The sequence below is a fragment of the Kockovaella imperatae genome, assembly GCF_002102565.1.
Source record: "Kockovaella imperatae strain NRRL Y-17943 chromosome Unknown BD324scaffold_14, whole genome shotgun sequence".
In the NCBI taxonomy this organism is placed as follows: domain Eukaryota; kingdom Fungi; phylum Basidiomycota; class Tremellomycetes; order Tremellales; family Cuniculitremaceae; genus Kockovaella; species Kockovaella imperatae.
Window position 1 is genome coordinate 498,806 of NW_019028954.1, and position 25,638 is coordinate 524,443.

The 25,638-nt window shown below is 54.0% G+C and overlaps 12 protein-coding genes across 12 annotated transcripts; 5 read left to right on the forward strand and 7 right to left on the reverse strand.

The window, feature by feature from the left end:
- Window positions 1-3: 3 nt before the first annotated feature.
- On the reverse strand, window positions 4-2,273 carry BD324DRAFT_636396 (hypothetical protein; the record flags this gene model as incomplete). The annotated part of the gene is made up of 3 exons (XM_022016894.1): window positions 2,122-2,273; window positions 431-2,066; window positions 4-380 (listed from the first exon to the last, which is right to left on the reverse strand). Coding segments are annotated over exons 2-3 (1,697 nt in total), but the record flags the coding sequence as incomplete, so codon positions are not given.
- On the reverse strand, window positions 2,259-6,318 carry BD324DRAFT_636400 (Endonuclease/exonuclease/phosphatase). Its single transcript, XM_022016895.1, has 18 exons — window positions 5,931-6,318; window positions 5,722-5,864; window positions 5,559-5,675; window positions 5,348-5,509; window positions 5,134-5,305; window positions 4,979-5,097; window positions 4,833-4,939; window positions 4,610-4,793; window positions 4,400-4,569; window positions 4,266-4,367; window positions 4,161-4,228; window positions 3,807-4,127; window positions 3,671-3,768; window positions 3,503-3,634; window positions 3,427-3,464; window positions 2,913-3,386; window positions 2,563-2,875; window positions 2,259-2,524 (listed from the first exon to the last, which is right to left on the reverse strand). Exons 1-18 carry the CDS (start codon window positions 6,104-6,106, stop codon window positions 2,421-2,423), a joined length of 3,000 nt encoding a protein of 999 aa, XP_021868823.1. The 5' UTR covers window positions 6,107-6,318; the 3' UTR covers window positions 2,259-2,420.
- A 25-nt stretch (window positions 6,319-6,343) lies between these two features.
- On the forward strand, window positions 6,344-8,124 carry BD324DRAFT_610123 (hypothetical protein; the record flags this gene model as incomplete). Its single annotated transcript, XM_022014191.1, has 6 exons — window positions 6,344-6,413; window positions 6,472-6,637; window positions 6,681-6,903; window positions 6,942-7,111; window positions 7,147-7,301; window positions 7,340-8,124. The coding sequence occupies 6 exons, from the start codon at window positions 6,344-6,346 to the stop codon at window positions 8,122-8,124; spliced, it is 1,569 nt and encodes a 522-aa protein (XP_021868824.1).
- A 26-nt stretch (window positions 8,125-8,150) lies between these two features.
- On the reverse strand, window positions 8,151-9,592 carry BD324DRAFT_636404 (hypothetical protein). The gene is made up of 4 exons (XM_022016896.1): window positions 9,145-9,592; window positions 8,757-9,109; window positions 8,526-8,722; window positions 8,151-8,489 (listed from the first exon to the last, which is right to left on the reverse strand). The coding sequence occupies exons 2-4, from the start codon at window positions 9,102-9,104 to the stop codon at window positions 8,180-8,182; spliced, it is 855 nt and encodes a 284-aa protein (XP_021868825.1). The 5' UTR covers window positions 9,105-9,109; window positions 9,145-9,592; the 3' UTR covers window positions 8,151-8,179.
- A 132-nt stretch (window positions 9,593-9,724) lies between these two features.
- Window positions 9,725-11,535, forward strand: BD324DRAFT_636411 (hypothetical protein). Its single transcript, XM_022016897.1, has 7 exons — window positions 9,725-9,929; window positions 9,973-10,064; window positions 10,100-10,322; window positions 10,363-10,536; window positions 10,573-10,991; window positions 11,031-11,242; window positions 11,282-11,535. Exons 1-7 carry the CDS (start codon window positions 9,734-9,736, stop codon window positions 11,385-11,387), a joined length of 1,422 nt encoding a protein of 473 aa, XP_021868826.1. The 5' UTR covers window positions 9,725-9,733; the 3' UTR covers window positions 11,388-11,535.
- Window positions 11,536-12,460: 925 nt separating this feature from the next.
- On the reverse strand, window positions 12,461-13,764 carry BD324DRAFT_160954 (hypothetical protein). Its single transcript, XM_022012058.1, has 2 exons — window positions 13,719-13,764; window positions 12,461-13,680 (listed from the first exon to the last, which is right to left on the reverse strand). Exon 2 carries the CDS (start codon window positions 13,283-13,285, stop codon window positions 12,521-12,523), a length of 765 nt encoding a protein of 254 aa, XP_021868827.1. The 5' UTR covers window positions 13,286-13,680; window positions 13,719-13,764; the 3' UTR covers window positions 12,461-12,520.
- BD324DRAFT_160484 (hypothetical protein) lies at window positions 13,443-14,507 on the reverse strand. Its single transcript, XM_022012057.1, has 5 exons — window positions 14,012-14,507; window positions 13,916-13,975; window positions 13,796-13,880; window positions 13,648-13,759; window positions 13,443-13,598 (listed from the first exon to the last, which is right to left on the reverse strand). The coding sequence occupies exons 1-4, from the start codon at window positions 14,366-14,368 to the stop codon at window positions 13,650-13,652; spliced, it is 612 nt and encodes a 203-aa protein (XP_021868828.1). The 5' UTR covers window positions 14,369-14,507; the 3' UTR covers window positions 13,443-13,598; window positions 13,648-13,649.
- BD324DRAFT_160347 (vacuolar ATP synthase 16 kDa proteolipid subunit) lies at window positions 14,437-15,573 on the forward strand. Its single transcript, XM_022012056.1, has 6 exons — window positions 14,437-14,711; window positions 14,833-14,941; window positions 14,992-15,028; window positions 15,070-15,224; window positions 15,277-15,366; window positions 15,406-15,573. Exons 1-6 carry the CDS (start codon window positions 14,617-14,619, stop codon window positions 15,421-15,423), a joined length of 504 nt encoding a protein of 167 aa, XP_021868829.1. The 5' UTR covers window positions 14,437-14,616; the 3' UTR covers window positions 15,424-15,573.
- A 42-nt stretch (window positions 15,574-15,615) lies between these two features.
- On the forward strand, window positions 15,616-16,519 carry BD324DRAFT_583659 (putative ubiquinone metabolism-related protein; the record flags this gene model as incomplete). Its single annotated transcript, XM_022013630.1, has 3 exons — window positions 15,616-15,781; window positions 15,817-16,037; window positions 16,070-16,519. The coding sequence occupies 3 exons, from the start codon at window positions 15,616-15,618 to the stop codon at window positions 16,517-16,519; spliced, it is 837 nt and encodes a 278-aa protein (XP_021868830.1).
- A 121-nt stretch (window positions 16,520-16,640) lies between these two features.
- BD324DRAFT_583305 (hypothetical protein) lies at window positions 16,641-20,394 on the forward strand (the record flags this gene model as incomplete). Its single annotated transcript, XM_022013615.1, has 9 exons — window positions 16,641-16,893; window positions 16,926-17,060; window positions 17,155-17,338; window positions 17,371-19,450; window positions 19,480-19,603; window positions 19,637-19,754; window positions 19,788-19,915; window positions 19,947-20,143; window positions 20,176-20,394. The coding sequence occupies 9 exons, from the start codon at window positions 16,641-16,643 to the stop codon at window positions 20,392-20,394; spliced, it is 3,438 nt and encodes a 1,145-aa protein (XP_021868831.1).
- Window positions 20,395-20,852: 458 nt separating this feature from the next.
- Window positions 20,853-24,625, reverse strand: BD324DRAFT_636462 (kinase-like domain-containing protein). The gene is made up of 14 exons (XM_022016898.1): window positions 24,442-24,625; window positions 24,255-24,407; window positions 24,132-24,222; window positions 23,166-24,098; window positions 22,080-23,133; window positions 21,963-22,045; window positions 21,810-21,928; window positions 21,624-21,777; window positions 21,522-21,588; window positions 21,323-21,486; window positions 21,182-21,290; window positions 21,125-21,148; window positions 20,922-21,093; window positions 20,853-20,888 (listed from the first exon to the last, which is right to left on the reverse strand). The coding sequence occupies exons 1-14, from the start codon at window positions 24,456-24,458 to the stop codon at window positions 20,873-20,875; spliced, it is 3,156 nt and encodes a 1,051-aa protein (XP_021868832.1). The 5' UTR covers window positions 24,459-24,625; the 3' UTR covers window positions 20,853-20,872.
- A 25-nt stretch (window positions 24,626-24,650) lies between these two features.
- Window positions 24,651-25,200, reverse strand: BD324DRAFT_653342 (hypothetical protein; the record flags this gene model as incomplete). The annotated part of the gene is made up of 3 exons (XM_022018644.1): window positions 24,651-24,935; window positions 24,973-25,024; window positions 25,058-25,200. 3 exons carry the CDS (start codon window positions 25,198-25,200, stop codon window positions 24,651-24,653), a joined length of 480 nt encoding a protein of 159 aa, XP_021868833.1.
- Window positions 25,201-25,638: the final 438 nt, after the last annotated feature.

Below are 25,638 nucleotides of genomic sequence, written 5' to 3' on the forward strand. Positions count from 1 at the left end.
GTACAGCACAAGTATATACATGAAATGCAGCAGAGACTAGCTCATATATCGGATATTCTCATCACTCTACCCGCTCTGCGGATTTTGTCCTCCCGCCGTAGCTCTCACACGCTCATTAATCCCCTAACTAATCGCTTCCACGTCCGCCTCGCCTGCTTGCTCCATCTTCCCGACTTCTTTCCCTTGGGCTTGGTCATCGAGCTGCTCTCCTCCCCGTTCAGCTCCTCCTGAAGCTTCGCGTGAATCTTCTGTCGACGGGCCTGATGCTGGCGATACTTTTGCGCTTCTAGTTGTCTCGTCTGCTGGGGCGTCATGGTCGTAATGCTTGGATTCAGGTTCTTTTGATATCGATGTTGCGATTGCCGGCTCTTGCGATCCGTCTGAAGGATGACTGGTCAACCAAGAATAGAAGATGCATGTTTGCTCACACCTTGTCCGTTCCCCCTCGTCGCCAGATTGGTTTTTTCTTCGTTAGATGTCAATCGTGATGTCTCCGGTCTCCCAGTGACGGTCGTTTTGCTATGAACGATTGCTGTACCGGTCGATTCGTCCTTCTGCTGGGAAGTCTTTGCTCTGCCAAGCGTACCGGTCTCTGATGCCTTTTTCAGATCCTTGACTGTCCCAGACCGGCTCCATGTCTTTGCTTTGAGCGAAGGCGAGTCGGCAGCACGAGCTCTAGAAGCAGCTGTGCCCTGCATGAGTCTCGACGTAGAGCTTGACGACGACATTTTTCCATGACCAGACCGTTCTCCACCGGCAGGGGTTGGACTGGAAGGCCTCGGTCGAGCCCTAGACCCAGAGGCCCGACCTAGAGACATGCTGGTCTGTGCTCTCATCGTCTTCTGGGCCACAGGTGTTCGGGTTTTCGCCAAGGAAGACGCGGTGTGCCCCGTCAGCTGAGGTCGAAGTGGTGTGAGACTGTCTTCCGGGGATTTGGATTCAGCCGGCATTGGTGGTATGGCATCAGATGTAGCAGTCTTAGCCTTGGGCGTACTGAGAGCGCCTTGAGATGTGGATGGACGCGCTAACGCCTTTTTGGTTGAGCGAGGTAGAATCGTGATCGACGCGCTAGATGTAGCATTGTTGACCGGGGTAGTGGCAGACTGATGAAGCGTAGCACCTGCCTTGGATGGCTTCGACGATTCAGACTTAGTAGGGGTGAGCGGCGCCGGATCCGTCTTGGCGGAGCGGACAGATTTCCGAAGGGAAGTAGTCGTGGTAGGGGATGAGGGCTGGCTAGGCTTGGTTTTGGACGAAGCTGGCGTGGAATCTTTGGCGACCTTGGCTGCAGCTGAGATAGATTGTTTGTGTTTATTCGGTGTTCCGGCCACCTTTGGAACGAGTTTCGTGCCCTTCTTCAAAGGCGTGGGAGTTTCCGCGACCTTGAGAGGTGATGGTTGAGAAGACAGACGGGATTTGGAAGGGGTCTTTTGCGCTGCAGGCTCTTTCGCTTCGATAGGCTCGGCTGAGATATCCTCAACCTCCTCCTTGGACTCGTGTTCCGCCTTGTCAGTGACTTTGACCGGACTGATAGAAGAAGAGCTCGTCGCGTCGTTACCGGTGTGATTTTCTACGGGTGCTGGACTCGAGGTCTTGTCCCCTCGGACAGGCGTGTCTTCGAGTACCTGATCAGATTGACCATTTTCCGCCTCCGTATCCTCGACGATGGGCTCCACAGTGTCCTTTCCTTGAGTCTCCTTGACTTCTTTCTCGACGAGATCGGCGACCGGTTCGTTGACGTGACCCGGAGCTGGGACAGTGGGTTCACTGGTAACTTGTGAATGGGTTACCGTCGTATCGCGACCACCAGTATTGTTCGGGGAGACACCCAATGAGCTGTTTCGTCTGGAGCTAGAAGGAGGCGGGAGAGACATTCGACGACCTTGTTCAGCATCTCTGTTCGCGGCGGTCTGAAATCTAGCGACCAAAGCGGAGACCTGGTGGCGAAGGTCAGCTGGGCAGATGGCAATATCGGGTGCAGGATAGCGTGACGAGAGATATCCCAGCTCTTCTGATCCCCTTACAGCCTACTCACAGAGCCTTGGGAACGTTCGACTGGCAATGGCCTGAGGACGAAGTCAGTCAACCCTCGATCGCGCTACACGCGTCTTGGCGCCTCACATTATGAGCGGGTCATGAGTTGGAGTCTGGAGGGCTCCATGTAGTCAAGTAGAGGGACTTGAGCTGTAGCAGTGGATCGTGCAAGATGTAGTCGAATGTCAAGACGAAGAGGGATACCTTTGATTGAAAGGGGTAAAGGTGGTTGCAACGGGACTACGGGTGATTTCAACCCCTGTTGGATCGGGTAGCCGGGTGTCAGATGGAATGTGGCGGTGGCTATGCCACGCCACTTCGCAGCTGAGCACGATTCTAGATGCAATGCTAGCTATAGATACGATGCAGTTGAATGAGAGCCCTTTCTAGCCTTCCAGCAAGAGCTTAATGAACCTTCTCCTATTATCTACTTGGTTAACAAACGCGACACGTCCAAAAACCGCAGGTAGCAGAGCGTCGACAATGTCGTCTAATACTCATCAGCTGAATTCGATGCAGTCGTCTCACCGAGTGTTTCGGGGTCGAGTGGCATTTCTGTCAACTCAGGAGCCGCAGGCTTCTTTGGCGTCGACCGGGTGATTGTAAAGCTTGGAATAGTGTCATCAAGTGGAGGTGTTGGGAGCTCAGACATAGGCGATCCAAGAACGTGTGTTGGAGCAGGTGAGTCAGGAGAGCCTGTATCATGGTTCAACGACTGGTAATCGTCCGCCGACACTTCCGAGCTGAAGGTCCCAGTGCTCTTCTCCTCGCTACTATTTGAAGCCTGCGCCGAAGCCCGCTCGATGCAGAGCTTGACGACGCTCATTACTCCGATCAAGATCTGCCACTATCAGCCATCTGATGACGGGGCCACTCACATTGGTGTTGACTTGTGGCACACCTTCCAACGAAGCGAACGCTTCATCTCGAGTCCGCGCCGATTCACATTCTCTGAGTCGGATCGGAGGGATCAACGCAGTTGGCAGAGACGAAAGCAGAAGCAAGAGGCAGGCAGCAGAGTTTCGCGCCGAGCATCCCTTCGACTGCCCTTGGTCTTTTGGGAGATCTTCTCCCGAGTCCAGCTTATCAAGCGTGATGAGAAAGCCTGGCTCATCTGATGATCCGGACCACAGTCGACCTGAGCCGTTGGCCATGAGATGCTCCAGTAGTCTCCAAATCTCCTTGACAGGTTTGACACCTCTGGGCCTTTCCTGATAGGCATCCACCGGTGGATTCGCCAAAAGCTTCCTTTGGGCTACGTCCAGTTTTTGTATTGGTTCTGACAAGAGATGCAGGATTGATAGGGGCAACGAGAGGATAGTGGGGCAGAAGTTTGCTTGGAGGGTGATAAACTAGCGGACGGGATGAGCCATGGAGCGGACAATCACTCACTGTGTCTTTACCATCGGCTACACGCAGCACTAATACGTCTGTTGGGCGTGAGCTTCGAGTCATGAGCAAAACTCACCGTTGAGCTCTGCGTTACCGAGGGAGAGTCCGGCGGCATGCTGGTCGTCCACCATGGCAGTGATAGTCAGGGTGACCGATTCTCCTGGCTTTACCGTGCCATGGTTGGGGAATGGCCAGAACCACGCTTTGCCTGTATGATGAGCTCTCGGCAGCATCGGCTACTCACATATTGGCTTATCTGGACTTGGTGGCTTGAAGTTGAAGGTAGCGGGAACTCGTCCCGTATTCGTCAACTTGATTTCGCGAGGTATGCGTCGAAGGACTCTGCAAATTTTCAACTCCAGCGCACGACCTTGACCTACCTGACATCTCCAAAATCGAGACTCGTTTCGTCGACCTCAATGGCTGGCCTGTACACCTCTTCCAGCTTTTCCAACTCTCGTTCCACCCCAAGATACATCTCTCTTCGTCGCTCTTCGTCGACAACCCGAACGTTCACGTCAAAGCTCGCAGAGACCGGGCGGTGATCGGACCAAAGGATCGAATGTAAGTCGTATGAGGAACATGCCACGGACGTCGTGTCTGAATACTCAGATCGCGGAGTGGACCATAGAATACGGTCCGTGTATGCTGGTGATCTTCGAGTGTCCAGCGTCGTGCTGCCGTGAACGTATTTGAACGATCTAGATGTCAGCTCTAGACTATCTTCCACATACGGAGCGAAGTTTATCGGATGTTCTCGAAAGCCCGCGAAAGATTTGCCAGATGCGATATCTGCCCTGAGCTGAGTGAGTCAGTGACGTCTTCTGTGCACGACCTACCTGGTCTTTCTCCAAGATAGAGTCCCTTTTGCCCTCACCGACCCAGGCCCTCAAAATATCGTCTTCCATATCTATGCGGTAATTCAAATCTCCGCACCAGAACTAGGGTCAGCAAAGCTCGGCATCATGCTCACCAGCACGTGAGAGTCTTCCACACCCAGGGGTCGATCTTTGGCTTCGGACCAGAACTCTTCAAAGGCCGGTACGATTTCCTCGCCGACTGAGACGGGAAAAGGCAGGCCTTTCAATAAGACTTGGAAATCGGCCCGTCGCCGCTCCAATGCCGTAGCAAAAGCAGCGAGATCTGCTTGTGTCAATCTGTGGTATCGTGACACCACACGTACGCGAGTTGACAATCGCCACAGTCGTATCGTAAATCTTGAGTCGCACGCAGACTCCAGCTTTGTTGCCACCAAATCCAAGAAGGCCGATACCTCTCTCAGAAGTTTGGACATGGGTTACATGCGGCCGTAGAGTTTTACGAACAAAGACAAGTGTCATCACACCAACGTATTGGGTCATGGCAATCTGGATGAAGATCAGCGTAAGAGCGTATGGGCTACGCACTCTTTCGTAACCCTCCGCTTTCGAGTCTAGACCGGCCAATATAGCAGACTCCCACTCGTCGGCTCGGACATTGCCTTGTGAGATGAGTAGCGCTTGACTTCGGAGGTCTATTGTCGTCAGCGCGGACCTCTGTGGCATACACGTACCAACTTCTTGGAAGCCAAAGACAAGAACATCTTCCACGCCTGAACCCACAAGAGTGCCGAGTTCCTTTGTGCCCGGAGGTGGTAGCTTATCGTTGACGTTGTAGGTTGTGATTCGGATCCTGTAAGTGTAAGCTCGGATCAAAACCGAGACTCACTTGACTGGGGTTCGCGATGACCACTCGCCTAGACTGGCAAACAGTCGCTTTCTCAGGAATCCGATGCGCGAGAAACCTGCAGCAAATGGATTTGGGTACTGTTCTTCCGTTGAAGCGTTCTTCGGTTCCAGTGTCAATGAGGTGAGCGGCGTCACCACGGAATTGGACGCGCCTGGACGCTCTGTCAGCTTGGTGAAAGAATATTTAAGCTCACCACTGGGAGGGCTTGCTAGACTCGTTTCTGAGCTTTCCCCTGTAGCGCTCCGACTCGTTAATGACCCGCTCTCATCGTCTGAATCATTCTCTAAGCTTGGCGGGATGACGGGATAGAGCCGTGCCCATGAGTGCGTAAAGCTGTGTGGGGCACGTTGCTGTCCTGATTCTGAGTGAGACTGGGACAAAGGAAGAGTTCCTTGTCGACCTACGAGATGCATCGATAAGAGCACGAATGTCCGTGATGAGGGTCTGCACACGGACTGTCTGGGACGCAGATATCCTGAGGTCGAACTTGCTCGACTCGTTGGAGAGGGACAAAGTGATGTCTTGAGATAGGGATCAGCTGATATACCACCGGGAGTTTGAGCTCACGCGGTCTCGAGCTCTGGTGAAAGAAGGAGGTCGAAGGCGAGGGTGGAGTCTGATTCAGACTGTGCTTGAGACTCGACGTGATAGGTAATAAGTGTAGGAGTCTCGTCTCAAAGCTGTCAGTACCGGGGACGATGACCATCAGGCTATGTGAACAGGGAAGAGCAGGACGGCATCAGCAACGCGAGGGACAAGTTGGCGATAGCACTCACGCAGCCTCCTTGATCCCGGCAGAACTACTGACTACGGTCGCCGCCTCTGCCTTGTGGTATTCTGACCCATCGGTCCTGACCCGACATGGCAGCGTTACCGAGACCCGCTCAGTGGATCGAAGGACAGAAGCAATGTCAAAGTGGCCGACTGTGTTTGTCCTGGCATAGAGACTCATTCTGGGGGGGTCGGCAGCTGATTCGAAGCCTTGGTAGCTTCTTTATCAGCGGCAGTGTGAGCCCAGGGTATCCATCCACCTTGGATGTCGCGATGAACTCGTACTTAGCGTCTCGCTCTGCGCCGCGCGGGGCACCATTCCAGGTGACCACGTGGTGAGCCATCCGACTTTTCGAAAACCAAAGGTTACTGTGAAATATTGTCGAGTGCATCAGTGTGACATCTCAGCCTGTCCAGCATGTCTACTACCGTGGCCAGGACTGAGCGCCTGAAACCCATCTTTCAATTCCCTAGGACAACAGTAAACCGTGAGTTTGGTCTTCATGATCTTCATGGCCTTTTGACCATCGCTGAGCCCCTTTGCAGGCCCGATCGTTCCTTTTCTTTCCATCCCTCTTTCGTTACGACACGATCCGAAGTGGACCAGAAGCCAACCCAACTTTGCTCACGATGGAGTAAGCTATGCTCGAGAGACATTTCGTCGAGGTCGTGCGATAGGAGGAAAGAAATATGAACGTATGGCAAGGGCGCAGTGAGTTGGCCGAAAATGACCTGGTACTGAAACTCTTACTCAGGAGAGAAACCTTGAGGCTGAACGGTCGTGAGGCCGCCTTTGTCGACCCCTCCGATCGGGTCAGACAATGGAATATTGGTCCAAGGGATAAGGTCAGGCTCTTATCGGGTGAACCTGAGAAGATGTTTGTCGATCCTGAGCTCGGTCCAAAGGGAGGTTACAAGATTTATGAAGTCAAGAGTATCGACAATAAACTGAATCGTGTCTATCTGGACATACCGAAGGTGAGTGGGATGGATTATCGTTTGGCTGACTTGTACAGGATGCTTCTAGGCTCGGACCGAAACCCTACAATTGGCCGAACATGGACGACCGTGAAAAACTTGAATGGGTCGTGAGACGGGACGAGGAGTTGAGACAGCAGACCAAACCAGACTATGTGCCGTATTCTAAAGTCGGATTGTTGATCCAGGAGAATACGGAGGACCCTTCGTGAGTGGTGAAGATGATCTCGACTCACCCATTAGCAAACATATCTGGGCGAAACGTATCCAATGCTCAGCTCCCAAGAGGGATACTGAGCTTGGTGCCTGGACTTGGAACCGGTACGGCATCTATCGAGATCCAGTGTCACGCGTCCGTCGGATTCAAGCCATCCCATGGCCTCAGGAACCCGTCTCTTGTGAGTCTTAGTAGTCGTGGGACAAGGCTAAGATTTAGACGTTGCCCCGGGCCCTACTGAGGTTGCTGGAGACGTCGCAGAGGCCGTTACTTTGGATGTCAAAGCGGGTGCCGATCTGTTTGAAGGTAACGCCGTCATCAGCCAGATCCTCCCCATACACATGCGTGCGCCGCCTCCGCTGTCCAAGGATCGTCAATGGGTATCCGATACGTACTTGACAAACCAAGAGCCAAGTGAGGATATCCGTTATGCTTATGGGGAGGATGCAGAAGGACACGCTGCGGAGAACAGACTTGTCGACTTGCTCATGCCTCTGTACCTTGGCGAAGAACTCAGCCCGAGATTCTCGTCCAGCAAGAAGCGACTCGCCTTCAAGCATAGGCTCTCTATATTCGCCCAAGAAAAGGAAGACTACATTCAGAGAGCTGTTGACGCATGGGAGGCAGGAGGGAGAGACAGGAATTTGCGAGCGGTCCTGAATAGCCCGGAGGCGTTATTGTCTGGCGTGCCGATCACACCAAGAACCTTGAAGGAGGTGCGAGAAGCCGCAGAGCTCGAGTACAAGCGAATCCGAGAGGCCGACATGAGGGATGCGTCGAAACAGATCCGTAAGGGAAAACTGTGGGATTACGTCAACGAGGGTTGGTTGGACACGGAAAAGTCGAAGCGGAAAGAGCGAAAGATCCGACGCAAAGTAGAGAAGGCGAAGCTGAAGTTGGAGAGGTTGGATCAACTCAAGCTCAGAGAGCGCAGGAACCAGGTCCTGCCCCCTGGTTTGAGCCAAAATCCGGAAGACAAGAAGCTAGTCAGGGGGCGTATGTAGGCGCAGATGCATGCAGTAGTGAGGAGACGGTACGGCTCACACAGATCTGGGTCCTCTAAGGTCTATTACTCGCGCTCCACTCTGCCCACAACATCAACATGCCCACCACAGTTCCGGCGCCTTGGCCTAGATCACGATCTTGCGTCATCGCCGGAGGTAGACTTTGACCCGGAACGAGACACATCGTGGCGTCAATCATCGGATCAGAGCCATGGAGTAGAGCAGGAGCGAGGCATATGGCAAGTGCTTTGACAGTCATCCTGGTGGTCTCTTCGTGCCTGGCCAGGTGGGAGATGAGGTCCGCGAGGTACGTCAGAATGCGGTTTTCGGAGGCAGTCAGGATAGGAGAGAGATAGGTTTCGATGCTGCGAATGGTCAAGGAGATTTCACCCGGTGCTCACTCTTTTGGAGTATCACACTTCCGGATAACCGGGTAGAGCTGCTCTGAGATGATAGGGGATGAAAAGGAGGACAGCAGGCCATGCAGAATCTTTGGGGGCAGGAGCGGATCATTCGCGGCTATCGTTCTCCAGGGAATGATGGATTGGGAGTGACTCGGCAGCAATGAAAGAGATAACAGACCTGATGATAGCGGGGACTGAGTATCAGCTTGAGACTGTGACCGCTCTCACGTTTGTTGATCGTCTGAAGAGGCCTTCGGTGAGCGTGCATGGTGGTGACAGGATCGTATCTCGCAAATCCACTAAAATTCTAGCTAACGGCTGTGGCTCTGGAGGAACAAGGTCGTACAGTGCACGGTTGTCTAGCAGACGACTCGAGGAATCGTTCGAAGATGGGCCGGTTGGAGTATGCCTGGTGTCGGACCCCTGCAAGGCCGCCGATTCATCCTCTAGGAGAGGGATGGTGAGCTGAAGGCTGGCCAAAGAGACGTTGTTGGTGTGGCTCAGGGACGAAAGCGAGCTGGCGTACTGAATCTTGGCATATGCTTTGGGAGACACGAGAGGGAGGAACAAGGGCATGAAAACTGATGTCAGCCGTAGACAGAAAGTATGAGCTCACGTTTAGTGAACCAAGAGGCGTATACAATGTACTGGGAAGTCAGCGAGATCGCATCTAATCTCACAATCTGTTTGACATTCTTGCGGTGTCTGTACAGGTCAGAGGCTGGCAGAACCCTGGACTGACTCGTAAGGTATTGCTCTCAACTTCCACATCCAACGAGCAAAGCGAGGCGTCCAGAGTCCAGCGCCTTCTACCTCTCTCAGAGATGACAGAATGATCAGATTGTAGCCACGCTCGTCGACTCCTGCCTCTCTGTAGATGCTCTCCCATCGTTGAAACAAAGCGTCAAAGAGCTCTTTTGGATGGAGACATGTCCGTTCCAGTCGAACGACTTCTGTGAGGGACAATATAACGATCGGTAGATCATCTCCATCAGTGTGACCATAGTATATGGCCGCTGCGATGCCATCCCTCGTGAGCTGCTCACTGTTCATGACGGTGTAATGTGGTCAATGTTCAAACGCGACGCCCCGGACGGGTCCGAAGCACTTTACGTAAGCTTTGGGAGATTTGACCTTGGCTTACAAAAAGTGGAGGTGATCACGCAACTGATTTTTTGAGCATTTTCGGGAATGGAGGAATAGCGATGGCGACAATGACAATGATGGCGAAGAGGTTTGTCATAGCGGGACTCTTATGCATCTGTACATCCATCCGTCCGTCCATCCGTCCATCCATCTATCCATCGACCATGTCCGCATCAAAAGCAGCTCAAAACTTGGCCAGGTTTGCCACTTCATCCGCCTCGACCGGCAACTACAAAGTCTTGGTCATTGGTGGTGGTGAGTCATAAATGGGAAAGGAGCGGTATTTGACCCGATGTAGGTACCGGAGGACTTGCGGCTGCGAACCAGGTATACAATCTCTTCAAATCTCAAGGTCAGACTTTGGCTTCTGGTGATATCGCTATCGTGGATGTGAGTCGAGGCATAAAACTCCTCGCTGACTTTAGTCGAATCCTCATCACGACTACCAACCTGGTTGGACAGTCGTCGGGTCAGGATTGGCGACCAAGGAGGAATTCCGTCGACCCTTGGCTTCTTTGATCCCGGGACACATTGCGCAAGTTCACGGCCGAGCTGCTGCTTTTGAGCCACACAACAATCGAGTCATTCTGGAGGGCGGCCTCAGAGTGGGGTATGATTACTTAGTCGTCGCTCCGGGCCTCGAAATTAGTGAGCAGTGTTCTGACCGACAAACCTCTGACATTCACAGAGTACGACAAAATCAAGGGACTGTCGTCTGCTCTTGCCGACCCTTCATCGAGCAAGGTCTCCACGATATACTCCTACGACACGGCCGACAAGACATTCGACTTGATCAAGGCGCACAGAGGGAAAGGTGAAGCCATTTTCACCCAGCCTTTCGGTCCAGTCAAGTGTGCAGGAGGTGAGCGAGAAGTTTGGAATCTGTGCTTAATTGTAGCGCCCCAGAAGATCGCCTATATGGCAGACTCGTACTGGAAGGATGTCGCGAAAACACCCTACCACTCGACCTTTGTCACCGGTATGCCAACCATGTTTGGTCAGCCCGACTATTCAAAAGTCCTGAACACCCTGAGACAGGAGAAGGGGATTGATGCGGCGTTCAACCATAATCTTGTTGAGGTGCGAGGACAGACCGCGGTATTCGAGGTCTTGGCCGGAGACAACAAGGGCAAAAAGGTCGAAAAGCAGTTCGGCTTGCTGCATGTCACACCGCCCATGGGTGCATTTGAGTGGATCAAAAAGTCGCCATTGGCAGACGCGGCCGGTTGGGTCGATGTGGACGCAGGCACACTTCAGCACAAGAAATTTGAGAATGTCTTTTCCCTAGGTGACGCCTCATCGCTGCCGACATCCAAGGTGAGTCTGGATATCGCTAATGTCGCTGACTTCCTTCAGACTGCCGCCGCTATCACCGCTGAGGCGCCCGTCTTGGCCCACAACCTAGTCCACCACATGCAGACTGGTCAAGTAGGGAACGCCATCTACGACGGCTATGCCTCATGCCCTCTATTCACTGGACGTGGGGAATTGCTGTTGGCTGAATTCAAATACGGTCTTGAGCGGAAAGAGACGTTTGGCAGTCTGGTGGACCAGTCTAAGCCGAACAGGTGAGTGTCACGAGCAGGACCGTACTGACCATGTCGCAGGGCTTTCTATCACTTGACAAAGGACATTTTCCCAAGAACTTACTTCTCCAAGATGACACAAGGAGAATGGTTCGGACCGAGGACGATCTTCCCACCGCAGTTCTGAGGAGCTCGGTCGCCAATGCCGGGATCGATCCCTGGCATGCGCGACAATAGAGCTTCGAACGATCTCTGTGGGCGAGTTTGACGGAGTGTTTTCATCCGAATGCGAATACAGGAGATCTCGATTACATATGTATATTGGTCAATGACAGCTTGCGGACAAGTCGCCCTTGATGCACTTTCGACCGAGGATAGCTGACACAGACTGACCAGTCGGCAGGGACAGCAGACAAACGTGCCTCGTCTATGCCACTCTCTGCCAAAGGATTGACAAAGGACCATGGGTATGATTTTGAAGAAAATCCTCAATGCTGGCAACTGAGTAAGAAGCTATATACAGGGCTGCAGCCATTGCTGTTCAATTATCCGTATGACACTATGTCTCTCTTCTACCTATTCTGGACCCAATTGATCTTGTCCCGCAGCACAAACACTACCATGCTGATATACCTTGTCCAGACTGACCAGACTGACGAGTAAGTGATTTTAGGTCAACTCGCCTTCCGGCCCCGAAGCTGACCACCGACGTGATCGGGGCAGACAGTACATATGTCGCAAAGAGGAGGAACTAGCGGAAGCGCTACGGACAACACCTGTGACTGCAATCTGGTCGCCATCAATCACCATGCCCTACAGGCGAGACACCTCACTCTCACTGCTCATGTCAGGCCGCGAAGCGCCACGAGCAGGTACACTCGACTGACCGACACCGCTCTCGACTAACCTGAAGGCGCTGTCAAGTGGCTCCGAATGCTGATCATCATTCTCACGCCTGGATTCGTACTGGCAGATCCTCCCGAGACGCCTTGCAGCCCCACTGCTCCGAGTGACGGGATTGTGCTTACTCTGATGCCTGTCCTGAGCTCCTTACAATCTAGTCTCACGGCCAAGTCATCGCCACTGACAGTCCATATTCCTCCCTCGCTCGGGGTACCTGCCAACTCGGAATTGACCGCACTGTCAGTGGCAACAGTATGGTGGGAGGAGAGAGGGTCACATTGGCTGATGATAGTGTGATGCCGCTCGAGGCAAGATCAGAGTAGAGGCTTCGAACACCCCAGAGTGGATTCAGAAGGAGACTAGCTGGCCATACGTGAACTGAATTCGTATCTGTGCATCGTGTCTACCTAGCGTCAATCATCGATCCTGCGTATCTGTCTCCGGGCTCGGCAGACCAGCACCCAAAACAGATACAAAATGATCGTACTTAGGCTCGTAAATGATAGCGATGAGAGCTTGGTAAGGCTCATGGCTTGGTCGCTCTGAGGGAAAAATGCCCACTTTCTTGATGCTCAAGGTCTTGAAGGAATGAACACTGTCTCGCGCCAGAAGGCCTTCTGAGGGTAGAACGAGCGCACTACAGTCTGTTGACTCATACTGCAGCTTGCCTCGAATCTCTCTGGCTTCGGAGCCATCCGCTAACCAGCTCATGACGATCTCGACTGACTCCTGACTGGAAACGGTCTCGTGACCCGGAGATTCAGCCACAACATCGTCCTCCTCCTGTTCATCCTGCCAGTCATTGACCGTACCCCAGCGTTCGAAAGAGCCTGAAGTCGATTTGCACTGTTCGCCGGACTCGGTCAATTCGCCTGTGCCTGTCGTGATGTCTTCAGGTTCGCGACGAAAGAGGAAAAATGCTGGATCGCCACCAATTCGTGCAGAGTCAAGTATGACCCCTTCAGGCCAGGCCTCCCGGGCGAACGACTGAGATCCGATGGCGTCTTGCAAGGTTGTCACCTCTTCATCGTAAAGACGCTCTACATCACCACTTTGGTGAAGCTGCAGGGAGGAGAGCTGGATTCGATTGTTCGGTGTCAAGATTGTGGATCCGGATCCGAACGGAGCCGAGGCTGAGGCGGGCACTTGTGCGACCGTGCCTTCGAAAAGTATCAAAGACATGGTATGGGTGTGCAATGAGAGCCGAATGGGTGCTTGGCCTGTCTCGACCAGGGATCCACGTCGGAGTCAGCCACCTTTGTCCATGCCGATCCCAAAACTCCGTTTCGAAATCGCCACACAAAGGCGTCCAGTCAATGTTGCATCCTCTCATGGGCTTTTTTGCGGATACCTCGTGGATGGAACTGCAAACTGCTGTCTAGAGCAGTCGTCAAGGCATCCATGTCGATGTCATTGACATCTTTCGCTTGTACCGGAGAGGGATCAGACTGAGCCACAGGACCCACTCGACTTGGTGACGGAAAAGACGCTGGCTCTGGGGCACGATCAGCCGGACCATATCGTCTCGGGCGAATGAGGCTCGCAGCTAGACCATCTTCCTCGACCAAGCGATTGATCTGACATCATCAACATGGGCACAATCACACAAACTCACCCCATGGTTAGTGATGGAGAAGAAGTAGTCTTTGGGGTAATCTGCAAGGTCAGCGCTGCTCGACGCGAATGACGCACGGTGCTTGTCAATCAAGTGTCGGCGCCGTTTGGCAGGTGTCAGGAAGGTCTTTTGACACTGTCCCTTGGGCAGAAAGCATTCAAACTGAAGTCAGATCGTGACAGTCCGTGAAGACTAACAATCTTGTCCCCTCTGTTTTGCCGTTCCTGGATGATAGGATCATGAGTCTCCGCCTGGTGCTGTGGAGGTCAGAGTCGTCCCTCTCCTCCACTCACAAGGGACAAGAGGCGCTCCTCTGGGAAAGCCTTGCAACACTCTGTCATCTTCTTGGATGGTCCGTTCGTCGGAGTTGCAGGCTCGTCAGCCTTATCCCGGACGAGCGTCCGACAGACCCATTTGTGGAATGCGTCATGATGTCGTGAGAGCTCCTCCGAAGTGGCATAGGAGGAACTGCGTCCAGGGCCCGAGCATGTAGGTTCGAGGCTGCAGGTGAATTTGGTAGAGTTAGAGGTTGAACCTCGATGATACTTCGGAGGTGGGCTGAAAGAAAGTGATCGACTACTGATGTCTGAGATTGAAGAAGAAGATGAGGCTGATCTTGAGCGTTTGATCGCGCTCCTGTCAGCCTCCATAGTCGTGTGTCAGCTCATCATGCAGTGCAACAGGACAACAAGATGACATTCCGAGCGAGAGCAGCCACTACATCCCCTTCGAGTGCCACATTGACCTATTTCCGGTAATTCCCGCCGCCGTTCCAGCCTTGGCCGTCTCTCTTGTCCAGCTGGACCCGCTCACCACTCTACTTCTCTCTCCGATCGCTTTTGCTCCTTTATACCGTCGACCTATCTCCCATCTCCTAGTTTGCTACTTCACGTTCACGATGTCGACTACAGCAGAGCTATGTCCGGTGTATGCACCGTTCTTTGGCGCCATGGGATGCACCAGCGCCATCGTATTCACTTGTATCGGAGCGGCGTAAGTGCGGATCGATCTGTCATTCCTGGCGATATATGTTCAGGGCGTGGTGTATATACTCGCCATGTCTTGACCATTCAGACTCACCGCCATCGAGTGATGAAGCTGACATCGATGACAGGTACGGTACGGCCAAATCCGGTGTCGGAATCTCAGCAATGGCTGTTCTCCGACCTGATCTTATGATGAAGTGTGCTATCCCTGTCGTCATGGCTGGTATCATTGCCATTGTGAGTCGTCTGGACACTTGTCAGCGGTGGGCGTTGACTGACTCGTGCAGTACGGATTGGTTGTTTCCGTCTTGATCTCTGGCGATCGTGAGTGACTTGCATCTGCGCTCAGACTGATACATTTCCAGTCAAATCACCGATGGCACTTTACACTGGTTTCATCCAACTTGGTGCTGGTTTATCTGTTGGTTTGGCCGGTCTCGCCGCCGGGTTCGCCATTGGAATCGTCGGTGACGCAGGTGTTCGAGGAACCGCTCAGCAACCACGATTGTTCGTCGGAATGGTGCGTTGCATCTCTACCTTCTGCACTGACCCACAAAACTGACTCGCATTAGATTTTGATCCTTATTTTCGCCGAAGTCTTGGGTCTATACGGTCTCATTGTTGCACTAATCCTCAACACCAACGCCGGTGTCGACTACACTGTGGGTGCAATGATCGCGATTTCCGCTGACACTTTGCAGTGCTCCATCTCAAATTAAACGGATCGGAATATGTCCAGCGGGCATCGTAGCGCAGATCGGATCAGTCCGTATCTTAGGCTACATTTCGATCATGGCCCTTCCATGCACTAGACTAGCTCTCCTGTCTCCATATGCACAGAATACACATGTCTAACAAGGGGATCTCTTGAAAAAGTTAAATTCGCGCAGAATTCCGTTCTCTACTCTACCATGTCCGTCACTCGATCAAGCACCATCGATCACGGTCTCCAGCTCGCCCTGCGCTACATGAGCACAGATGTGAGATATCCAGGTCATGTCCCGCTCAGCTCCGTTCAAAATGCCCTCTTGGCTGTTGGCAGCGGTGTCGTCGGTGTTCTAGATACCAGTAGGGGAGGTGGGTATCATTAGCGGTCTCGTGCTTACCCACAGACCTCATTGCGAGCTTGTCCGAATCTACCGCCAGCACGTTTCTGCCGTCGCTTCACGAAGCTATGACGGCGAACGCAGAAGGACGCCAAATCATGCGGGATAGGCCCAGTATAAGCTCGGATGTTCAGAATAAACTTTGGAAGCTCAAGCGGGGCACGCTCGGACGAGAATGGGTGGAGTGGTGTCGCAGAGGAGATGTCACGCCGGATACTAGGCTTCCAGTGAGTCTGTGTAGAGAGCAAGCTAATGCCAGGTGCAATATGTTGACTCGCCCGCCCTCGCATATACCATGCTTCGCTATCGACAGACACATGATCTCTACCACACTCTGTTCTCTCTTCCTCCTACGCTTCCCCATGAGCTATCCCTCAAGGTGGTCGAATGGGCCAACATGTCCCTCCCCGTCGCTGCATTGTCGTCTATCTTCGGTCCCTTGAGGTTGAGCAACGCTCGACGAGATACATGGATCCGCGATTGGGTCCCATGGGCTCTGCGGACCGGTAGCCAGGGTGCCTCTTTGGTTGGGGTGTACTGGGAAAAGCGATGGGAGCAGGGAGTGGGTGATCTTCGGAGAGAGCTTGGGGTGGGGCGAAACGATCTGACAGGCGTGGAAGCTAGGTGGAAAGGGTATGGTCAGATCAGACAAATGGAACGGGATCTCAGGCGAAAGGGAGAATGGGTTGATGAGCCTGAGTCTTGGTGACCATGAAATCCTTCCTTTGTTTGACAAAGCACTCCACTGACCAGTCGGAAATGTGGTGACCATGAAATCCTGACAACGCACCTCACGCACGCCACTTGACTCGCTAACGAGTGCCTACACAATGCAGCACACGTCCCTGCCGGGGGCTAACCGACATCGGAGCCATTCGCCAAGCCATGCGTATCCCCGTATCGCCTCAGCTCAGAGTGAGCGATCATCAGGTTTCATAACCGTGTCGAACAGCTGGGCGAGCACCGGGGCGAGCTTGTCTCTTGGTTCTGGTCCCGAGCATTTGCCTCTTGCTTGGTCGGACGTTCGACACGAGGTCGACATGGAGGGCAATGTCAAAGCTCCCGTCAAGGAGCGGAGTATAGGTGGGTCAGTACAGGAAAGTGGCTAATCTCAGAACGATGCAGCCAGGCAGTGCTCATCACCTGCCTGCACTTGTCCCATGAAATGGCTCTTAGGGAAGTGGGCCTTTATGCGTGGACGCTGCCTCACACCAATGACGCACACGGCAGCATGCTGCGCATCATGAAGCGTGAGCTGTCAATCGGACCGGGCTCACGGGAAAGATTACGTGCAGCAGGTCAAGACGTTGTCTACTTCCGACCTACAGTGTCGAACCGCCCCAGATCCTTCCAAGACGACGATCCGACACCACCTTGAGCGGGCGAGGTATACCGCAGGTTCGAATAGCTACGTAGCGGTCATCTACTCGGGACATGGAATTCAGGAATCCCCGACTGAAGCTGGTGAACTCTGGTGCTACGACGTCTCGTTCGAGGATGCAATACAAGGAGGACCTGGGCCATCCGAGTGGGTCCGGAGACGAGCGAGACTGACATCAGATACATTCCAATTCAGTTATTCGATTTGCTTACCTGGGCCGGATCGTCAACATGTTACGTATGGGACTGTCAGCATTCCGGACGCTTCATCCGGGCTGCGGTGACCGAAGCAGAGGAGATCGACACGCAGCTCAGGGCGGCCTCAGCGGCCAATCCTTCAGTTGGAGAGCTTCACCCGCCAGTCTATGCCAGACGACAGATCCACTTCGCAGCATGTGGGGCTGAGCAAACGCTGCCGCGAGCTCCCGGCATGCCCGATGATCTCTTTACCGCGTGTCTCACCACCCCGTTGCGCATCTCGCTCTGGTTCCACAACCTGCAGACGTTTCCACTGACAGCATCAGATGCCAACAAGAACGTCCAGCGGTCGAGTGGATACATGATGGCACTGTACGATAACATGAGCCAATCGCTGAAGGACCGACTCTGGTCCGAACTGCAAGCAGTGATGCACACCATCGCTTGGCAGTCGCTCGATGGCGCGGACTACCAATTAGTTTTTGGTCAAAGCGGAGACGTGGTATCGTCCATGGCGGGAGGTTACCTCCTGTCACAAAGGGTAATGGGGGCATATCGCGCAACTCCAGAGTCTATCCCTCACATTCCTTCGTCCACATCGCACGCTTTGTGGACCCACTGGGATCTCATCCTTGACAATTTGTTCGAGCAACTGCCACCATTCCGACATTTCGAACAATCCCCCGGGGATACCACATGGGAATCGGACCTGAAACTCGTCTCGTTCATGGACGATCAGCTCGACTCGATTCTGCAGACGGACTTCTCAGTGTCAACGGTGTCAGACCAAGGAGGGGGTCCCTCGCCAGTTCTCTTTCGCCTGCCAATCATCTGTCAAGCTGCACTGACGACCGAGTTTCGCAAGCGCGCTTGCGTTGCGTTGGAGGCTTGTCTTCGATCACTAGACATTCACGGTCTGGCCCGAGCAGTTCAAGGCGGTGCCTTGGATGTGGCGGCTCAGCTACTTGTGGTCGGCGATCCTAATATTGGGCCTCAGATGATATCGATCTGGGCTGCGCTGGTGAGGAACGATGCCTGTGTGAGATCTCTGGCTCTGGAAGGGAGGACCGCAGAGCGACTCACCTCGGTTCCCTGTGTGAGATTCTTTCTCGACTCGTTGGAAGAGCATCTAAATGGTCAGCCAACCATCGTGATACAAGCTTCTGCGGTTCTGGCAACGATCGCAAATTTTGTCGCAGGTCGCAAGGCTCCGCGATTCACTACGAGGACACTGAAAGCCGCGTCGGGAATGATCCAGCATGAAGATGGTCTGGTCCAGCAGTGGGGAGCCCTTCTCGCTGCTGAAGTGCTCGGCAGCATAGAAAAAGCCAGCGAGGTCGACAAAGACACGGTTCTCCAACTCAAAGGTCAATTGATCGCCATGGCCCACTCTCAAGCGGTCGAAGCCAGAGCAACGGCTGTCTATGCATTGTCTCGATTGATCGACACGCATCCTAGGACGAGCATGTTCGACTTGGTACCGAGCCTGGACATGGTGGCGCCGCTGATCAATCCGGCGCTCAGTGAGGGTTCTGCCTTGGTAAGGAAGGAGCTCGTCAGATTGTTTTCTCGCATACTGCACGCTGGCGGAAAGTGGACTTTGTTCGCTTGGATCGTTGTGTTATTAGAGCAGGCATCGGATCAGCTGCCCGAGGAGAAAGAGGCTTGTGCGGCCTTTGTCGCCACCGCGAGTAAACGATTCGGGTCGGGTCACAGCCTTCGTATGCCATTAGCGAGACTCGCCTCGCACGCGCGTGCTCTTCGGGCACTGCTCTTTGACGCGCACCCTTCTTTAGCCGCCTTGGTCAGGCAAATACTCAGGAGTGAGTACGACAAGCTGAAGAGACTTTTCGGGTCGGCGTGGGAGACCGTGCTCCAGGTAGCTTTACCGATACGGCCAAGGAAGGGTTGGACGGCAGATTTGGCAACCTATGTTAGACAAGCTGGCGAGCGGCTGCTGGACAAGTGGGACACGGATCTGGCAGGCCAGTCGGGTCTGTCATTGAACAATGAGCTATTTGAGAGGAGTAAGCATTCATTGCATGCCTACTTGGCTGTGAGTGTCGGAAGACTGAGCACAGCTGATCGCAGAATTCGACTCCTGCGGTCATCCTGCCTGACAAGATTGACGGGCAACCTGAGAGTTCACAGGAGAGGACCTGGATCATCCGGCATAGGTTCCTGGAGGATTCGCTCGTGGTTGCGGAACAGCAGCGTGAGGTCACTGCAGTCCAGGCACTGATCTCAGGTGGTCTACCTTGGCGATGGGCCATGAAGGATATCTCGAGCCCGGATTCATGGTCGACGATTGCGTTTCACAGTTTTCTGAACTTGATCGTGGCTTGTAATAGGTCGAGAGAGATCTTGTAAGGAAGTCAGCGTCACAGTGCTGAAACCAGATTTTGGGACTGGAGTGCCTGCAAGAGGACGCGCTCCATCAAGCTGGACATCCCGGAGTACACCCATGTTACCTCGGTGAGGTTCGTAAACGAACTACAAGAGCGAATTTGCGTCGTTGCGGAAATCAGTGAGTAAAGGCGCGGCGAGGCTGAAGACAGGCAATGGGAACGTGCTCGTGTTATCAGGTCCAATGGATGACGCGGTACCTCTCCGGACGATATCTTCGTTTTGTGGGCTGGACATGGCAGAGGGAAGCCTAGTGACCACATGGTGGAGACAAAAGGGAAGGATGTGCATTGGCGGTGCCGCTGCGTACATCAACGTCTGGGATTGCCCGGCCGAGCGCCGAGAGAGGGTGAGGAAAGCGTTAGATACGACTGACGCCAGGTCCTCGAGACGCGATCACAGGTAGCCTTGAGCACGCTCATCACCGAGCCGGTGTCTGGCAACTTGGTGCTCAGCGGTTTTCAAGACGGTATCATCAGGTTATTTGACCTGCGCCAGAGCAGGAGGACTTCGCTGATAGAGTGGACTGCGGGAGAAGACCCGATTGTCAAGATCGGAGTGGTACTGGGGGAGAGCAAGCATGTCACATCTGCTTGGTGAGTTGATCCAGCTCATGAGCTCATTTTCCAGTGCCAACGGATGGATCCACATCCATGATTTGCGAAACATGTCCAGTTCCGTGTCTTCGGTCTTGGCCCAACCCTCTGGCATCGCCTCCGCGTCCTTCCAGTCTCACTCGGGACTCATGTCCACGGTATCGAACCTGAGTCAGAACAACTGGTTCACCAAAGACGCGACCCGTATCGATTTCGGCCTGTTCAGGTCAACCCGGAGCAGCCTTGCCCCGTTGACCGAGGAGCAATTCGAGCTCGCGCCCCAGCCCAATGGCATTGTCCAGGAGTACAAACCCTTTACTGTGGTCCATAGCCTGAGGCCGTTCCTCGGGGTTGGCTTTGGCCATTCAACTTTATTGCGAGGGTCCGGCGTCGGCAAGGGAGACAGCACGGATTCGGGAAGCTACAGCTTTCTGCGATCGCAAGCAGAATACATCATTTGAATGCATGCAGATGTGATGCGACTAAAGTACCCCTTGTCTGAAGGTCAGCAAAAAAGGCGAGGCAACTCACGAGTAGTATTGGAATGTATCGTAAAGTCTAGTGTAGTTGCTGCCCGTTGAGGTGACGATCAAGCGTTCGAGATACGCGTCTACAGCAGAAGTGGTGAGACCGAGCGCGAAGCGATCTCGGAACATGGCGGTAGTTTGTGGGCCAAATAGGGCAAAGCAGTCCAGTTTCGAGTCTAAAGTCAGCGCGATACGGAACCGTCTTACCTTTCTGCATCAACTCGACGATGGCTGAGGGTCAGCAGAGAACAGCTTCTGACTCACCGATCAAACTATCCGAGTGCTTTCGAGCCGCTTCAAAACCTTCCTTGAAAAGCTTTTTGAAGTACGCATAACCCGGCGAATCGAGTCCACCCATGATGTCGACATATTCCTAGGGTCAGCGATGTAGGGATGATCTCTCACCATGGGGAGCTTGAAAGGCGCCGCTTCAAAGCCCATGTTGCCGCCCGGCGAATTGGACAGCATGAACCCAAAGTCGATGTGGATCAGATGGCCATCACGGTCGAGCAGAATGTTACCGTTGTGTCTGTCCTTGATTTGCAAGAGAAACGTGACGACAGAATAGCCTTAGGGTGAGTGCGAGTCTGAGACTGTGACTCACCTGCAAGCGACTTGATAAAGTTGCGCTGGGCACGAGCAAACCGGCCAGTGTCGCGGTCCCCGTATGTCTGAGTCTTAACGAGGGGTCGCAAGGCTCACTTACGTTCACAAAGTGGTCCATCAATGAGGCGTGACCAATGGCGCCACCCTCGGCGATGCGTCGGGCATACTCGCCCTTCTTGATTGAGTGTATAGATACAGCATCGGTGATAGTCTCGACGAGTCCAGAGGTCTCTCCGGTGATTAAAATTCGGAAGCTGAGGTCAGCGATGAACGCCGATCCACTCACTATCTGACCCAACAGTCGCACTTTTCTTCTTTGAAGATCTTGGAAAACCGCTCAATAAGCTGTGTGGCGAGCTGCTCTTGACGCAGGTCGGTGCCAGTTTTCACAATCACAGAAAACATCTGACGTTAGTCAGGACCAGGCCGATCGACTCACATCCCAATTGGCAAGATGACCCCATGGTGAAGAGGATTGGATTCGAGACCGTTTGGACGTCCACGATTCCTTGAATACGGCCGCTGCATATCAGCGAGGCTTTGTCTTTTGACTCACCCGACGGGTCTGCCTTGTTCAGCTCTCTCCTCACGATCCCCTCGTCCTCGGCAGTCTGACCGCCAGAAGATGTCGCAAACTCCACACCCTCTGGCCTGTCTGTCATTCGTTCCACCCGTTCCTCCTCAAGAGCCATCATTTCCTCCATTATCCGTTCCCGAATTGCAGCTGCTTGCACCGCTGCAAGGCGAAGCTTGCCACCAGAGGCCGTGGGCGGGGGCTCAGACACTCCATGCGATGGCTGCGGGGTGGTCCCACGGATCCAGCCGGTTCCCGGGATCCAGGACAGCTTGCCGCTGGTAGATCCTTGAACTTCTGGCACAGTCGGAGCCTGTGACGCATTTAGCTGGGCAAGCATGACGGCGGCTGTGCGCATTCGTTCGGAGTAATCCTCGAGACTGATAAATCGCTTCGGCGAACTAGTTCCAGGGCTTGCGGAAGGTGGCGGGGTATCGAGAAGGGCATTGGAAATGATTGGAGAGTCTGGGAGACCGGGTGGTGTATTCGGTGTCAGGGAAGACCGCCTGGATGAGCCTGCCTCGAGGCCGCGATCCCACGCAGCGACATCGAGCGCCTTGTTCCGCGGGGCGATGCGAAGTGGTGCAGACTCAGATAAGTCGGGCAGCGTGTCTCGGACTGACAGCTTAGCACCGTAGAGCTGTTCAACGAGATCCATCTCTTCTAGTTCTCGTGGGACGGGCTCGGGTGTCGCAGGCCTGACGGGAGACTGTTTGATGACCGGCGTAGCGGGGAGATCCGGCATTGGCGATCCAAAACCTTCAAAGACCTGCAAGCCCTCCTGCTTTCGCTTTTTGGCATCCTCCTGAGTCACTATTTTCTTGAGCAGTTCGCGATTGTCACGTTTGTTTGGGTCAAAGTCTAAATCGCCGACGAGAATCTCAACATGCAAGAGGAACGGTGCCCGCTCCGCAGAATTGAGCACGACGCTGTCACCGGGGGAGATCCGGACGATTCGGGAGTGGGCCCTGCCACGACGTTTGTTGGCTTCAGACTCGTGACTATGATCGGCAGAGCACCACAAAGGCATGCAGATCTAATGTCAGCTTGGTCACTCGGGTGACTCACTTCTGCCGGGAGGTTATGGTTCAGGCTTGTCAATTCGGCACGAAGCGCACTGACTCGCGCCGGCTTGGGAACCACCAACAGTCTGTTGCTGATATCCTCGAGTAGCAGCAGGAATCTGATCTCACTGCGACAGTAGTGGCTCCGTAAAAGTTGACGCTGGGCGTCTTGGGAATACGATGCGAGGATGAGCTCAGCGGTGGGAGGATTGGGTTGGAGGCGTCGGACGGCGGGGTTAGCCTTTTGCGCGGAGAACTCTGGAACGGAGTAAAAAGGGCTGTAGTCGGTGGTGGGCACTGGCTCCTGCCCAAAGGGATCCTCACCCTTTTGGCGCGGCGTGGAGAGTGACGGCGAGTTGGTAATGTCTACGAACTGGGGGGAGGAGACCGATGGGGGAGAGGCGATAGGCGGAGAGAGATGGGCAGTCGATTGTACTGTCATTGATGGCCGCGACTCGTCCTCCGATTGGACGTCGTCCTCGCTAGTCTGCCTTGAAACGTCTCGTTTCGGAACGCCGTCTGCCCCCTCTGACCTATCCAATTCAACTCGGTCGCGGGACTCCTTGCGGTCGTCCACCACTCTCCGTCCCTGAATGACTGCCCATTGTCCGGCGAGGTCGGCCAATGCTGGCATCGCGGGCGTCGCGGCCAACATGACAGACATGCCGACCATTGCAGCCTGCACGTGGGGTTTGACTTTAGTCGGGGGCGAGTGGACCTTGTCTCCATCGATGGGCGTGGTCGGTATAAGACCCGTGACAGAGGCCGTGGGAGACTGGGGAAGCGAGCGATAGGGGGATTTTGAGGGTTCAGGCGTATCGCCAAAGATGATCTGGTGACATCGGTGCAGGACACGTTGGCAGATGAGGAAAGGTCGAGGATTGGTGTTGCGGGTGGGGGTAAGGTCTCGTAGCGCAGCTTGCATGAACCAGAACGTCTATAATCAGTGACGTAGCTCATAACGACTCACTAGCATGGCTGAATGGGTGCTTTCCTCCGCCCGAGAGATGATGAAGGCCTCCAGAGCATTCGAAGGGGACGGGTAGGTCAATAAGAGGTGACTGTGGTCAGTGATGGACCAACTTGGGCTCACCATATCTGAGGCCAATAGAAATCCACCTCGTCCCCGGGCATGCTCTTCATCCGCCAGCATAGGTAGTGAGAAATACCTATAGACTCGGGATACGTCTTGAGGTAGTGCATCGCGACCGAGATGGAGAAGTAGGGCGACAGAAAGAGCCGCAAGCTGAATGTCAGAATGGCCTCCACACAAAACCTACAGAAGAGCGTGCGACATGGTAGAAGGATCACCTGGGGCTTTAAGTCGCTGTTCGGAGCTGGAACATCCTCTAAGGTCTTCACCCGGCTCTCCACGCCCTCAAGAAAGCGACCTGCGCGGGGGTGAAAAATGAATGTAACAGAGGTCAAGATTGAAATCCACGTCGCGCGAAAACAGGTCAGCAGAGGTATACATTTCGGTACAACAGAGCTATTCTATGCTAAATGTCTGGCGTGGGCCATGAGCAGGTTCGTGGGATTCGCCTTCGCTGTCACTGTCGTCCTCTATTGGAGGCCTGACCCGGATGGATCGCCTCGTGGATGACTTCTGAGCTGAAACTTGGTCTGGAGAGCGTGAGTGGAGCCTAGCCTCCGGACCTCTGGACCCTGGCGGCAGGCCATCGTGCACCTGCGGCAGAGTAGGCAGATCGGCGAGGGCATGCGAGGGAAGGGAGTCGGTCGAAGCGTTGTTCACGAGGAAGGAGTGGGCGGAAGGCTGACAGATATCAGCGCTGAGAATTGTGGTCACTCACCCCCTCTTCTGTAGAAAGCCGCAGCGCAGACCGTGTCGTGTAGCTTGTGTCTCTGAATGTCAGCTGGTGCCGAGCCTGTGCTCACCTGGCGAACGTCTCAGCGCGCTGTCTTCGTCTGTAGGCGAGGAATCCGGCGCAGATGATTATGACGAGCACGAGGGGGAAAGCGTAGGACCCCGGAGGGGGCGGTCGGCTTGTATCGTCGAGTATAGAGGGATCAGAAATCATTGTGAATGACTGAGAGTGCTGATCTGCTTCATGCTTGAGCGTGAATCTTCAACGACGGGATCGAGGTCGTTTTGGGATCAAGGTCGTAATGGAATCAACGTTGAAGTTGTGGCAGAAGGATCGGTCGAATACCAATGTTGGGTCAGTATCCGAACTGGGCAGAGAGCTGTGGATCGGATGCTGAGGATTCAAGCCTGGGCTCGCGAGAAATGTGCGGCAGATATGAGATCCTTTGTTGAAGCGATCCTTTGCGTCCACGAGACGTGCAGAGTTCCAGGCCGAATCGTAAGATATAGAGCGAGGAAGACAAAGTACCAACAACAACACTAGCACCATGTGATTCCCTCTGAGAGGCCTGCGGCCGGCATCCCTCAGGTACTACAGCCGCTATGACCACAACGGCCGCTTCGATCACTCTCACTACCCTCCGCCCACACA